Source organism: Microcaecilia unicolor, chromosome 5, assembly GCF_901765095.1.
Source record: "Microcaecilia unicolor chromosome 5, aMicUni1.1, whole genome shotgun sequence".
In the NCBI taxonomy this organism is placed as follows: domain Eukaryota; kingdom Metazoa; phylum Chordata; class Amphibia; order Gymnophiona; family Siphonopidae; genus Microcaecilia; species Microcaecilia unicolor.
In genome coordinates this window covers 25160777-25176209 of record NC_044035.1, presented here as the reverse complement: position 1 = coordinate 25176209, position 15433 = coordinate 25160777, and the positions used below count along the sequence as shown (strand labels likewise).

Sequence of the window (15433 nt, the reverse complement as noted above, 5' to 3'; positions counted from 1 at the left end):
AAAAATGGAATTCACTCGGAGGAAAGGAATGTGAGTAGTGGGAGTGCCTCAGGGGTCAGTACTGGGGCCCATTCTGTTTAATATATAATTACTAGTAAAAGAGGCCCGTTTCTGGAGCAAATGAAACGGGCGCTAGCAAGGTTTTCCTCCCCAACACCCCCCCCTTCTCCCTCCCTATCTACCTACCGACCCCTTCGTCGTTCTGATGCCATTGCTCCGCACCTCCTGAACGCACCGTACACCATTGCTCTGCCCTCGGTGTGTGACGCCATCGCTCCACCCTCAATGTCATCATGTTTGACGCGAGGGCGGGGCCCCGAGACTTGGCGATTTTGGTGGCTTCACCACCACGAACCCTTCAAACCCATCTTGAAGGAAGTGACGTCAGTGTCTTCAGAACGTTGAAGGTGAGTTTTATTATATAAGATGACAGACATTGCTGAAGGGTTAGAAGTAAAACTTTGCCTTTTTGTAGATGACACAAATATAGCCAGTAGAGTGGATACCCCAGAGAGAGCAGAAGCCGTGAGAAGAGAGCACCGAAAATTAGAAGAATGGTCAAAGGTCTGGCAGTTAAAATTTAATGCGCAGAGTGATGCACTTGGGGTGAAGAAATCCAAAGGAGATGTTCAAGATAGGGTGATGGTGTCTGAGGATCTCAAGGAGATGAAGTAATGTGACAAGTCTATGGCCATGGCCAGAAGGATGCTAGGCCACAGAGAGAGGGGTATGACAAGCAGAAGAAAGGAGGAGTTGATGCCCCTGTACAAGTTGTTGGTGAGGCCCCACTTGGAGTGTTGTGTTTAGTTTTGGAGGCCACATCTTGCTAAGGATGTAAAAAATGAGGATAATCAGAGAAAAGCAACAAAAATAGTATGGGCAAAATGATGCATGAAGAGAGACTTGGAGGCATATTTTCAAAGTACTTAGACTTACAAAGTTACCTAGAGGGGCATAATCGAAAGGGACGCCCAAGTTTTGCTGAGGATGTCCTCGCAAAACGTCCCGGTGGAGGGGCGGGTAAACCCATATTATCGAAACAAGATGGACGGCCATCTTTTGTTTCGATAATACGGTCGGGGATGTCCAAATCTTGAAATTTAGGTCGTCCTTAGAGATGGTCGTCCCTAGACTTGGTCGTTTCTGAGTTTCGACGATAATGGAAACCAAGAACGGCCCTCTCAGAAACGATGAAATGCAATCCCTTTGGTCTTGGGAGGAGCCAGCATTCGTAGTGCATTGGTGGTCCCCCTGACATGCCAGGACACCAACCGGGCAGTGGACTTCATAAATTGCTTCCAGGTGCATAGCTCCCTTACCTTGTGTGCTGAGCCCCCCAAAACCCACTACCCACAACTGTACACCACTACCATAGCCCTTACGGGTGAAGGGGGGCACCTAGATGTGGGTATGGTGGTTTTCTGGTGGGTTTTGGAGGGCTCACATTTACTACCACAAGTGTAACAGGTAGGGGGGGGGATGGGCCTGGGTCCGCCTGCCTGAAGTGCACTGCACCCATTAAAACTGCTCCAGGTACTGCTGAGATGGACCTGAGTATGACATTTGAGGCTGGCACAAAAGATTTTTAAAGATTTTTTTTTAGGGTGGGAGGGGGTTAGTGACCACTGGCGGAGTAAGGGGAGGTCATCCCCGATTCTCTCCGGTGGCCATCTGGTCAGTTCGGGCACCTTTTTGTGGCTTGGTCGTAAGAAAAACAGGACCAAGTAAAGTCGTCCAAGTGCTCGTCAGGGACGCCCTTTTTTTTTACATTATGGGTCGAGGACGCCCATGTGTTAGGCACGCCCAAGTCCCACCTTCGCTACGTCTCCGACACGCCCCTGAAACTTTGGTCATCCCCACGACGGAAAGCAGTTGGGGACGCCCAAAATCGGCTTTCGATTATGCCGATTTGGGCGACCCTGTGAGAAGGACGCCCATCTTCCGATTTGTGTCGAAAGATGGGCTTCCTTCTCTTTGGAAAATGAGCCTGCTAGTAACCTATGGAACTTTGTAAGTCTAAGTGCTTTGAAAATGAGCCCCTTGATGATCTGAAGATGTACACGCTGGAGGAAAGGAAAGACGAGTGATATGATGCAGACATTCAAATATTTGAAAGGTATTAATATACAAACCTTTTCCTGAGGAGGGAAGGTGGTAGATCTAGAGGACATTAATTTACATTGCAGAGGGGGCCAACTCAGAAATAACATCAGGAAGTACTTTTTCACGGAGAAGGTGGTAGATACCTGGAATGCCCTCCTGTGGGAGGTGATGATGAAAACAGTAACATAATTCACAAATGCGTGGGATAAACACAAAGGAATCCTGTACGGAAGGAATGGAATGAAAAAAACTTAGCATGGCAACACCAGTAATTGAGAAGCTAAGCCAGTGCTGGGCAGACTTCTACGATCTGTACCCTGATCATGGCTGGATAGATTCTCCAAATACTGAAGCTGAACAAGGCCAGTGCTGGTCATACTTCTACATTCTGTGCCCTAATTGTGACTGGATAGATGGCCATTGCTGTGCAGACTTCTATGATCTGTGCCCCAATCATGGCTGGAGAGATTTGGATGGGTAGGAGTGAGCTTCAATGACAGCTTCAGTAGATGGAGAATAAGGCTAGTGCCGGGCAGACTTCTACAGTCTGTGCCGTGCAGGGGTGGGACCAGTGGAGTAGCCAGAAGGCAATTTTTGGGTGGGCCAGCAGGTTGGGTGGATGGGCACTAGAGAAACACCTGCCACCTGATATGCCCTGCCCATGCCCCTACTCCTACCGCACACCTACCCCACTCCCAATAACTTCAATGGGAGTAGCAGTGCTGGCCTCAGTGGCTGCAGACCACATTGAGAGCTAGGGGAAATATAAGAGGGTGCACTCTTCATCCACCAACACACACATGCTTCCCTTAAATATGCCCTAAATATTACAGTGGGGCCCTAAAATATCAATACATCTATCAAGAAAACTGAAGAAGCCAAAGTACTATAGAATACTACATAGAAAACTGATGCTCACGGAATACTTTGGTCACGCACACAGAACACAAATACAGAATAAGTGACCACAAACTATAAACAAATTAAATCAAAATCCCAAGAGGTCAGACCTTGCATTTAGCACAGCACAGAGAAATACAAAGAGATGCATTTTCTCCTATACTGTGCAAAATCACATGCAAGAGACAGTGTTAGGGGAGGTACAACTGGGGCAACTGTGTTTGGCCCCCTAGCCAGAGAGAACCCCAGGCCAGCTGGAAGCTGAAGAAGGTGCAGCCTGTTAGTAAGCTTTTGTGTCCCCTCACAAATTTCTGCCTTGGGCCCCAGCCATATCTAGCAGGATGTACATTTCAAATCTGACATATTCTAGTCACAAAATAGAAAAATAAAATTCTTTTTTCTACCTTTTGTTGTCTGCTCATTTTATTTTTCAAGTCATGTTGGTCCCAGGCTCTGGTTTCTATATCCTTCTCTTAACTCACTTACCAGGGTCTCATGTCCATTTGATAGTTCTACTCTTTCTCTCCATGTCCACTATCCATTTTCTTCCATCTCTGTACCTCTATCTTCCTCCATGTTTAGTATCTCCCTTTCTCTGTGTCCCTATATTTCTCTGTCCAGCTTCTCTCCTTTCTTCGTCCCCAGTGCCAATATATCTCTACCCTCTCTGACCCTACCCCATCCAGCTTCTCTCCCTCTCACTCCCTCCCCTTTCCAGCATCTGGTTTGGTTGCTTGATTCCCTTCCCTCCCTCGTGCTGTACCAGCAGTTCTCTCCCTTCCCTCCAGTTCTCCTCCCCCTCTTCCTCCCACGTCCAGCAGCTCTCTCCCTTCCCTCCAGCCCCCTCTTGCTCCCACATTCAGCAGCTGTCTCCCTTCCATCCAGATCCCCTCCTCCTCTTCCTCCAGCAGTTCTCTCCCTTCCATCCAGTCTCCTCCTCCTATTTCTCCCAGTCCAGCAGCTGTCTTCCTTCCCTCCAGCCCCCTCTTCCTCTGAAGTCCACCAGATCTCTCCCTTCCATCCAGTCCCTTCCTCCTCTTCCTCCCATGTCCAGCAGCTCTCTCCCTTCCCTCCAGTCCCTCTTCTTCCCTTGTCTAGCAGCTCTCTCTCCAGCCCCTTCCTCCTCTTCCTCCTTTGGCCAAAAGCTTCCATCCAGATCCCCTCCTCCTTTTCCTTCCACCTCCAGCAACTCTCTCCCTTCCATTCAGTCTCCTCCTCCTCCTCTTCCTCCCACATCCAGCAGCACTCTCCCTTCCATCCAGATGCCCTCCTCCTCTTCCTCCAGCAGTTCTTTCCCTTCCATCCAGTCTCCTCCTCCTATTTCTCCCAGTCCAGCAGCTGTCTTCCTTCCCTCCAGCCCCCTCTTCTTCTGAAGTCCACCAGATCTCTCCCTTCCATCCAGTCCCCTCCTCCTCTTCCTCCCATGTCCAGCAGCTCTCTCCCTTCTCTCCAACCCCTTCCTCCTTTCCCTCCCCTGGCCAAAAGCTTCCATCCAGATCCCCTCCTCCTTTTCCTTCCACCTCCAGCAACTCTCTCCCTTCCATTTAGTCTCCTCCTCCTCCCACATCCAGCAGCTCTCTCCCTTCCCTCCAGTCCCTTCTTCCTCTTCTTCCCTTGTCTAGCAGCTCTCTCCCTTCTCTCCAGCCCCTTCCTCCTCTTGCCAAAAGCTTCCATCCAGATCCCCTCCTCCTTTCCCTTCCACCTCCAGCAACTCTCTCCCTTCCATTCAGTCTCCTCCTCCTCCTCTTCCTCCCACATCCAGCAGCACTCTCCCTTCCATCCAGATGCCCTCCTCCTCTTCCTCCAGCAGTTCTTTCCCTTCCATCCAGTCTCCTCCTCCTATTTCTCCCAGTCCAGCAGCTGTCTTCCTTCCCTCCAGCCCCCTCTTCTTCTGAAGTCCACCAGATCTCTCCCTTCCATCCAGTCCCCTCCTCCTCTTCCTCCCATGTCCAGCAGCTCTCTCCCTTCTCTCCAACCCCTTCCTCCTTTCCCTCCCCTGGCCAAAAGCTTCCATCCAGATCACCTCCTCCTTTTCCTTCCACCTCCAGCAACTCTCTCCCTTCCATTTAGTCTCCTCCTCCTCCCACATCCAGCAGCTCTCTCCCTTCCCTCCAGTCCCTTCTTCCTCTTCTTCCCTTGTCTAGCAGCTCTCTCCCTTCTCTCCAGCCCCTTCCTCCTCTTGCCAAAAGCTTCCATCCAGATCCCCTCCTCCTTTTCCTTCCACCTCCAGCAACTCTCTCCCTTCCATTCAGTCTCCTCCTCCTCCTCTTCCTCCCACATCCAGCAGCACTCTCCCTTCCATCCAGATGCCCTCCTCCTCTTCCTCCAGCAGTTCTTTCCCTTCCATCCAGTCTCCTCCTCCTATTTCTCCCAGTCCAGCAGCTGTCTTCCTTCCCTCCAGCCCCCTCTTCTTCTGAAGTCCACCAGATCTCTCCCTTCCATCCAGTCCCCTCCTCCTCTTCCTCCCATGTCCAGCAGCTCTCTCCCTTCTCTCCAACCCCTTCCTCCTTTCCCTCCCCTGGCCAAAAGCTTCCATCCAGATCCCCTCCTCCTTTTCCTTCCACCTCCAGCAACTCTCTCCCTTCCATTTAGTCTCCTCCTCCTCCCACATCCAGCAGCTCTCTCCCTTCCCTCCAGTCCCTTCTTCCTCTTCTTCCCTTGTCTAGCAGCTCTCTCCCTTCTCTCCAGCCCCTTCCTCCTCTTGCCAAAAGCTTCCATCCAGATCCCCTCCTCCTTTTCCTTCCACCTCCAGCAACTCTCTCCCTTCCATTCAGTCTCCTCCTCCTCCTCTTCCTCCCACATCCAGCAGCACTATTCCCCCCCCCCCCCCCAAGTCCAGCACTTCTGCCTTCCTCCAATTCATCCTTCCCCAAACCAACACCCTCGCTGCCTTTTCTCCCACGGCTCTGGGTCCGGCTGTCCGGGAGCGTTGCCTGACTCAAATTCTGCTCCTCCCCGCTGCTGCCTCGGTCCTTTCAGCATTCTTTTTTGACCTATCGCCGGCAGCACTGCAATTCACGCAGGCAGCTCCGCTCCCCTTTGCCGCGTCCTTCCGGCCCTCTCTGATGCACTTCCTGTTTACGTAGGGCCAGATGGACGTGGAAGAGGGGAGCGGACCTGCCTGTGTGAATTGCAGCGCTGCCAGCGACGGGCCAAAAAAATAATGCTGCAGGGACCGAGGCAACGGCGGGGAGGAGCAGAATTTGAGGCAGGCAACGCTCCCGGCCGGCCGGACCCGGAGCCGTGGGAGAAAAGCCAGCGAGGGATGTTGGGTTAGGGCGGGCCTCGAGCAAAAATGCTCCCACCAAACCAGTCTGCACAGTGCCCTATCAAACTGGTCTGCACAGGGCCCCGCACTTGCTAAGACCGGCTCTGGGCCCAGTATTTCCTCTCCCCCTCCCCTGTGGCCTAACATTCGTTTTTTTCCACACCATACCATCATCTTCCTGTTCTCTCTCTCTTCCCTCTTGCCATTCCCCCCACCATCTCTGCCCTCCACGATCCAACATTGCTCCCTCTGTCATTCCTGCTGTTGTTCGCTCCCCCCACCCTATCCCATATGAGCCAGCATTTTTCCATCCATTTCCCTCCCTTTCATTGTTCAACATCTGCCTCCCCCCTCCCTTCTTTCCTTAGGTCCAGCATCTTTCTCTTTCTTCCCATCTAGCATCTCTACTTCCCTCCCCACTACTCCCAAGTCCAACAACTTTCCCTCTCTCTTCCTTCCCTCCACCCCATTGTCTGTCATCTCTCTCCCTGCCTCCCCTCTGTTCCCAGATCTATCGTTTCTTCCTCCATCCCCTCCCTCCACTTCCAGTATGGCATGACCCCCTATGTCTCAAGCCTCTCCTCCGGTCTACTTTAAGATGGCTCCGGAAGGGGGCTCTGCAGTCCACCATCTTTTCTCCTTCTCGCCACCCCAGTCCAAGTTCTGATCATTGGCCTGTCTGGGAAGGAAGGAGGAAGGTCTCAGGATGCTTAGCCATAGCCCTCACTATTTCTGTGGGTCACTACATCCATGGCAGAGTGGAGGACAGTTAAGGAAGGAAACACCTGAAAATGTAACAAGGCTGCAGCAGCTAGGGTATTACCAGTATATCTATTCTGTGTTAACCATCAACTTGTCTTGTGTAACATTTCACTGAGCTGTAACTACCATCTGTCTGAATACTACTACTACTAACATTTCTAGAGCGCTAGTAGCGTTACGCAGCGCCGTACAAATTAATAACTAAGGACGGTCCCTGCTCAGAAGAGCTTACAATCTAAAGGACGAAATATCAAGTTGGGGCAGTCTAGATTTCCTGAATAGAGGTACGGTGTTCAGGTGCCGAAGGCGACACTGAAGAGGTGGGCTTTGAGCAATGATTTGAAGATGGGTAGGGAGGGGGCCTGGCGTATGGGCTCAGGGAGTTTGTTCCAAGCATGGGGTGAGGCAGAAAGGGCGGAGCCTAGAGTTGGCGGTGGTGGAGAAGGGTACTGAGAGGAGGGATTTGTCTTGAGAGCGGAGGTTACGGGTAGGAACGTAGGGGGAGATGAGGGTAGAGAGGTAGGGAGGGGCTGCAGATCGAGTGCATTTGTAGGTTAGTGGGAGAAGCTTGAACTGTATGCGGTACCTGATCGGAAGCCAGTGAAGTAACTTGAGGAGAGGGGTGATATGAGTATATTGGTCAAGGCAGAAGATAAGACGTGCGGCAGAATTCTGGATGGACTGAAGGGGGGATAGGTGGCTAAGTGGGAGGCTGGTAAGGAGTAACATCAGTCTATCCTGTGTAGCAGTGAACTTAAAGTAATATCATCGGGAAGAATGGATATCCAAGTGTATATAAGTTGGCATTCTGTATGACTTTATAATGTTGCGGTGCGTCACTAATTAACAGCAAGGTTCAATTTGTTTAGATTATTATTTGGAATGGACAGTCTGATACATTGCTTGTTCAGCCCTCCAGCTCTGAGTCCAACCAAATGAATAAGTGCCCCATCTTATAGCTTCTGGGCTGTGGGGTCTGGGTAAAAGACTGTTCCAGGAGATCCGACTTTTACCTCCCCCCCCCCCCCCCGAGCTATGTCTAGGCATTTGCCTGGGCACCTGAAGCAGGGAGTTTACATAGAAAATAAGTAGAGAGGTGTGGTAGCCGTGTTAGTCCACTTTTAAAGGTAATCAATAGAAATAAAACATGAAAAAGAAAATAAGATGATACCTTTTTTTATTGGACATAATTTGGTACATTAGTCCAATAAAAAAGGTATCATCTTATTTTCTTTTTCATGTTTTATTTTGTTTTATTTCTATTGATTACATAGAAAATAAAAAAAGAAACGGAGTTTGTTACTTAGTTGAAGGGGGGAAAAAAACCTAGAATGAATGGAAAGGAAATGAAGGCAATTGGGGTCACCTTTAAATGCACGGAGGCGGGAAACTACATTTCCCAGGGAGCCGTGCGGTGTTGGCCGCACAGTCCCCTCCCCCCGGAGCTGCAGCTTAGAGGTAAACACAAAGTGTATGTGTGAGGCTGAGGCGAGTTGACAGGGAGCTGCTGCACGGCTCTCGCTTTGCCCCGGTCGTTTCTATTTTTAAGCATTATTATTTGGTTTTCTTTCCCCAATTCTCGATTAACTAGAGACGTTCCACTCTCCCCAATCTCCCAAGAGCCAAGTTTCCTTAAAAAAATTATTTGGGTTAAAAAAAAAAAACCCAAAAACCTCGCCGATCTTTTTGTTGTTGAAAATTTTGAGCGTCGAAATTGATTTTGCCAAAAGATTGTTTTTAATTCTATTTTTTTTGCCCGTTTAACTCCGCGCTTCGAGAAACACCGATACATTTTTGTTATTATTCTACTAATATATATATTTTTGCACACTATTAAAAAAGAAAAATTGGTGGAGCGTTGGAAAACGATTTAATAATAATAATAGGAAAAGAAGCCCCTAAAACCATGGAAGGGGTGCGGATGATGAACATCCAGAGGCTGATAGAAGCGGCAGAGTATTTGGAAAGGAGAGAACGAGGTAAACGATGCAAAGCTTGGCCACAAGGATGCCTTTGCTTTTTCTTTGACAGGGAAATGAGCTCCCGATTAGAACTGGGCTGTTTTTTTTTAATGTTGTGCTTATTGCTAACCTTTCTGGGGAAGATGTGGGGGAGGACTACAGGAAGTGTGTGTGTGTGTGTGTGTGTGTGGGGGGGGGGGGGGGGGGGGGGGGGGGGTGGTAGGGGTAAAATAGTAGCATTATTACTTTAAATGCATTTTTGTGTTCCTTCACCTCGCAGAGGCGGTAAAAAAAAACACAAAACCCCCAAAACGTGACTTCTAGCTCCGAGGCCAGTTTTTATTTACCTTTTAAAATAAGTGCCTTGTTATGTTAGAAACACTTAAAAGAGTGGCTATATCTAACCGAAATGAACCTCTTTCCTGCGCAGGTGGTAAAGTAGAGAGCGGCCGTCCTGCGAGGAAGTGGTGGTGGGGTATTTTTTTTTTATGTCAGACTTGTTGGAGGAAATGCCTCCCTTTAAACCGGTTTCCAAATTCAAACGGCTGCTGGGGGTGGGGGAGGGAGGGAGAAGTGTCGCGCAGCGCAGTGTTTGGGGCAGAAACGGAGCTTGGGTAACGCGTCCTCCCCTTCCTGTTTCTCCAGAATGTGAGCACGGCTACGCCTCCACCTGCCCGTCCAGCCCGAGCCCGCAGCAGAGAGACAGCCAGCCCAGGACGAGGAGCAAGAAACACAGCGCCGGTACCGCCACCAGGTACGAGGGAGAGGGCGGGGAATGCTGATTACATACAGCACTGACAACCCCGGCACCAGCTGCAGGGGGATACTAATTATATACAGCGTTGGCAACTAGCACCAGCTGCAGGGAGGGGTGGGGGTACTAATAATATGAAAGCGTGTATAAACCTGGCACCACCATCAGCGGCAGGGGATACTGGAGCAGACAGGTTACCATCACTAATTATGTTACTATATACAGCACTGGCAAAGCCTGGCAGCTCAGGGCATACTAATACTGTACAGCACGGGCAACTCTAGCACCAGCTGCAGAGAGCCAGGGGTAGTAATGCTGTATACAGTATTGGTGACCCTAGCAGTACCACCAGCCACAGGGAGCAGAGGATATTGGTAATTTTATGCAGCACTGGCAACCCTGGCACAGTCACCAGTTTCAGGGGGGTAATGATATACACAGCGCTGGCAACCCTGGCACCATCACCATTGGCTGCAGGAAGCAGTGGGATACTCATATACAGTACTGGTAACCCTGGCACTGCCACCAGCTGCAGAGAGTGGAAGATACTGGAGCAGACTGGATGGACCGTGTGGTCCTTTATCTGTCATTAGGGACAGAAAAGTACCTTGCATAAAAAGTATATATAAACTGCTTTGACTGTATCTGCAGGAAAAGCGGTATAGCAAGTGTGGAATATACATAAACATACTATGTTACTGTATAAAGCATTGGCAGCACTACCAGCTGCAGGGAGATACTAATAATATATGTAACACTGACAACCCTGGCATTACCATTAATTAATTAATTAATTTATTTGTTACATTTGTATCCCACATTTTCCCACCTCTTTGTAGGCTCACTGTGGCTTACATAGTACCGGAGAGGCCTTTGCAGGCTCCGGTGTGAACAAATACAGGGTGATGTTGTGGTAAGATCAAGTTCATGTGGCACTGCCACATTAGGAAGTCGGAGAACGGAAGAGTTGTGTTATGTCCATTACGTGCTTTAGTTTGGTTGTGTTGCAGAGATTAGGCATTTAAGTTGGATTGGTAGGGTAGACCTTTTTAAACAGGTTTGTTTTTTTAGTGATTTCCGGAAGTTTAGGTGGTCGTACGTCGTTTTCAAGGCTTTTGGTAATGCGTTCCACAGTTGTGTGCTTATGTAGGGAAAAACTAGATGCGTAAGTTGTTTTGTATTTAAGTCCTTTGCAGCTTGGGTAGTGCAGATTTAGATAAGATCTTGTTGCAGGGAGATACTAATAATATATACAGCGTTAACAACCCTGGCACTACCACCAGCTGCAGGGAGATACTAATACTATATACAACACTGGCAGTTGTGGCATCCCCACCAGCTGCAGGGAGAGGGGGATACTAATAATGTATAAAGCACTGGTAAACCCAGCACTACCACCTGCTGAAGAGAGTACTGAAGGATATTGGATCAGACTGGATGGACTATGCAGTTCTTTATATGCCGTCATCTACTGTGCTACTGTGTACGATATTGGCAACCCTGGCACCAGTTTCAGGGAGTAGAGAGATATAATATACACAGCACTGAAAACCCTAGCACCACCGTCACCAGTTGCAGGGAGTGGCCTAGTGGTTAGTGCAGCGAACTCTGATCCTGGGGAACTGGGTTCAATTCCCACTGCAGTTCCTTGTGACTCTGGGCAAGTCACTTAACCCTCCATTGCCCCGGTACAAAATAAGTACCTGAATATATGTAAACTGCTTTGAATGTAGTTGCAAAAACCACAGAAAGGCAGTATATCAAGTCCCATTAGCAAGATTCCATGCACAGTCTGAAACAGTAGCAACATTCCATGTAGAACCCCAAAGAATAGCAGCATTCCAGAATCCCAAAGAGATTCTACATGGAATGTTGCTACTATTTGAGATTCTACATGGACTGTTGCTAGTGGGGGAGTGACCTAGTGGTTACTGCAGCGGACTCTGATTCTGGGGAACTGGGTTCGATTCCCACTGCAGCTCCTTGTGACTCTGGGCAAGTCACTTAACCCTCCATTGTCCCTGGTACAAAATAAGTACCTGACCTGCATATACTATGTAAACTGCTTTGAATGTAGTTGCAAAAACCACAGAAAGGTAGTATATCAAGTCCCATTAGCAAGATTCCATGCACAGTCTGAAACAGTAGCAACATTCCATGTAGAACCCCAAAGAATAGCAACATTCCGGAATCCCAAAGAGATTCTACATGGAATGTTGCTAAGGGAGGAGTGGCCTAGTGGTTAGTGCAGTGGACTTTGATCCTGGGGAACTGAGTTTGATTCCCACTGCAGCTCCTTGTGACTCTGGGCAAGTCACTTAACCCTCCATTGCCCCTGGTATACAAAATAAGTACCTGAATATATATGTAAACCGCATTGGATGTAGTTGGAAAAACCTCAGAAAGGCCGTATATCAAGTCCCATTTCCCTTTCCCTAATTGAAATTCTAGATGGAATGTTGCTGTTGCTACTATTTGGAATTCTGGAATGTTGCTACTATTTGAAGATTCTAGATGGAATGTTGCTGTTGCTACTATTTGAGATTCTGGAATGTTACTACTATTTGAGATTCTACATGGAATGTTCCTACTATTTGAGATTCTACATGGAATGTTGCTAGTGGAGGACTGACCTAGTGGTTAATGCAGCAGACTTTGATCCTGGGGAACTGGATTTGATTCCCACTGCATCTCCCTGTGACTCTGGGCAAGTCACTTAACCCTCCATTGCCCCTGGTACGAAATAAGTACCTGAATATATGTAAACCGCTTTGAATGTAGTTGCAAAAACCTCAGAAAGGCGGTTTATCAAGTCCCATTTCCCTTTCCCTAAATTACAAGGGTTAAGTAAAAAGTAATGTCTCCACTTTCATAATTTGCTAACAGATGGCAGCGCTGACACACTACACGTGTTCACTTTGAAATCACGGAAGAGGCTGTTTCGCTATTTGCTTGTGAAATGGAAGCATGCAGTGAGCACTCCGTTGTGATTGAAGTAGTTTGCCATGTTTCTGACTGTTGAAGTTGTACCTCCGGTTGAAATTTAACCACCGCTTGCAGGTTGTTTATGGTAATGACCTGTGTTGATGTGTACTGTGGGTGGCTGGGCCAAAAAATGTCAAGATGGTGGACCAGGGAGGGCTGATTTGTGTGATGAAACGAAGTGGATAACCCGTGACAGCAGTGGATGAGTCTCACACAAGAAAGGTTGACAAACTGGTTACAGGCAGTCGGAGGATTACTTAAAGGGAAATTGCTGAGACAGTTGGCATTTCACAGGAATGTGTGGGTTACAGTATGATATGCTTGAATATCAAAAGGTTTGTTCAAGATGGATTCTTCTTGACTGCAGAAATGAAAGCTTTAAGGCTAAAATCTGTCAGTAATTGTTGTCCCAGTATGACATCGAAGGTGAGGAATTTCTTCACAAAATTGTGACATCTGGAGTGGAGGAGTGGCCTAGTGGTTACGGTGGTGGACTTTGATTCTGAGGAACTGAGTTCGATTCCCACTTCAGGCACAGGCAGCTGCTCCTTGTGACTCTGGGCAAGTCACTTAACCCTCCATTGCCCCATGGAAGCCGCATTGAGCCTGCCATGAGTGGGAAAGCGCAGGGTACAAATGTAACAAAAATAAAATAGATACTATTGGAGATTCTACATGGAATGTTGCTATTCCACTAGCAACATTCCATGTAGAAGGCTGCGCAGGCTTCTGTTTCTGTGAGTCTGACATCCTGCACGTATGTGCAGGACGTCAGACTCACAGAAGCCTGCGCGTGGCCACATTGGTGATCTGCAAGGGCCGACTTCTACATGGAATGTTGCTAGTGGAGGAGTGGCCTAGTGGTTAGGGTGATGGACTTTGGTCCTGGGGAACTGAGGAACTGAATTCAATTCCCACTTCAGGCACAGGCAGCTCCTTGTGACTCTGGGCAAGTCACTTAACCCTCCATTGCCCCATGTAAGCCGCATTGAGCCTGCCATGAGTGGGAAAGCGCGGGGTACAAATGTAACAAAAATAAAATAGATACTATTGGAGGATCTACATGGAATGTTGCTATTCCACATGTAGAAGGCTGCGCAGGCTTCTGCAGAAAAACTCATAATCTTTCTGTTGGGACATGGATAGTGTTATTTGTTCACATTGCAGTCCTGAAAACTTTGAAAGAACGATTGAGATTTTGGAGTCAAAAGAAGGAAATTTTGTTGCAATGGGACAACACTAGACCTCACACAGCACGAAACAGCACAGAAGCAAGTGTGAAGATGGGTCTCAGTTTTATCCCATCCACCATGTAGCCCAGAATTAGCACCATGCGATTTCCATCTTTTTCCAGAAATTGGAAGAATACCATCTGTTTGGTTTCATGGAAGAGGTGGACAGGACTGTGAGCAAATGGTTGAAGAGACAGAGGGACAACTTTTTGAAAGCTGTCATGAAAGAATCACATAGCATTGGTTGAAATGTGGAGCACATGGTGGTGACTATTTATTTAGAAGAGTAAATACATGTAATAAAGAACTAGTTTCAAGCATAATTTTTTTTTCTTCATTACAATGTCTTCATTTAGTCAAAAGTTATGGTGGAGGCATTACTTGTCACTCACCTCATACATGCAGCTCCGGTAACTCTGGCCCTGTCAGTGTCAGCTGCAGGGAGCAGACTGAATGGATCATGCAGGTCTTTATTGGCCGAAATCTACTTTGTTACACCACTGGGTCTGCCTCCAACTGTATGGAACAGGGGGATACTAATAATATACAGCGCTGGCAACCCAGGCACGAAAGATGGACATCCATCTTGTTTTGAAGATACTAGTTTCCCCGCCCCTGGATGGGGACATTTTGCGAGGACGTCCTCATCAAAATTTGGACGTCCCTTTCGATTATGCCCCTCCACGCCGTACTTTGTAGCGTTATCTGAGTATTTTTATTGTTGTAATTGTCTATTGCTTATGTTTGACTTTTATTTTTGCTGTACGCTGACTTGAGTGAATTTCTTCAAAAAGGCAGTAATTAAATCCAAAATAAATAAAATTGTGGGGTTTTTTTTTTTGTACCTGGAGCAATGGAGACTTAAGTGACTTGCTCAGGCTCACGAGTGGGAATCCAACCCAGAGGCATATTAATAATGTATACAGCACTGGCACCCCTGGCACCAGATACAAGGATAGGGCGGGATATACTAATAATTATATGCAGCACTGGCAACCCTGTTATAACCACCAGCTGCAAGCAGCAGTGGATACCAATAACTATATACTGCAGTGGCAACCCTGAAACCATGCTGCAAGGAGCAGGAGCACATTAGGTATATACAGCATTGCCAACTCTACCACCACCAGTAGCCACGAGGAGCCGGAGCATGCTAATTATATACAGTACTGGCAAGCCTGGCAACATTATCAGCTTCAGGGAGCAGAGGATACTCATATACAGCACTGGAAACAAGTGGCATAGCTACGTGGGGCCACGGGGGCCTGGGCCCCCGTAGATTTGGCCCTGGACCCCCTTGCCAATGACCCTCTTGACTACCCCCCCTCCCGACGCCAACCCTCCCCCACCGTTGCCTGCCGTTGCTGGCGAGGAACCCCAACCCCCACCAGCCGAGGTCCTCTTCTTCCGACGCAAGGCTTCGCCGGCGGCCGTGTTGCTGGCTGATCTGCAAGGCTTTGTTCTGTGA

General features: G+C 48.3%; 1 protein-coding gene across 2 annotated transcripts in view; it reads left to right on the top strand.

The window, feature by feature from the left end:
- The window catches only part of MXI1 (MAX interactor 1, dimerization protein), a 128000-nt gene that overhangs the window by 19571 nt on the left and 92996 nt on the right, over nt 1–15433 (top strand). The window contains exons 1-2 of one of the 2 annotated variants that reach the window (XM_030202770.1): nt 8547–9012; nt 9640–9748. In XM_030202770.1, the coding sequence (XP_030058630.1) occupies nt 8940–9012; nt 9640–9748 (182 nt within the window). In that variant the 5' untranslated portion in view covers nt 8547–8939. Of the gene's footprint in view, nt 1–8546; nt 9013–9639; nt 9749–15433 lie in introns of those variants that run through there. The other variant, XM_030202769.1, reaches the window with a different exon arrangement.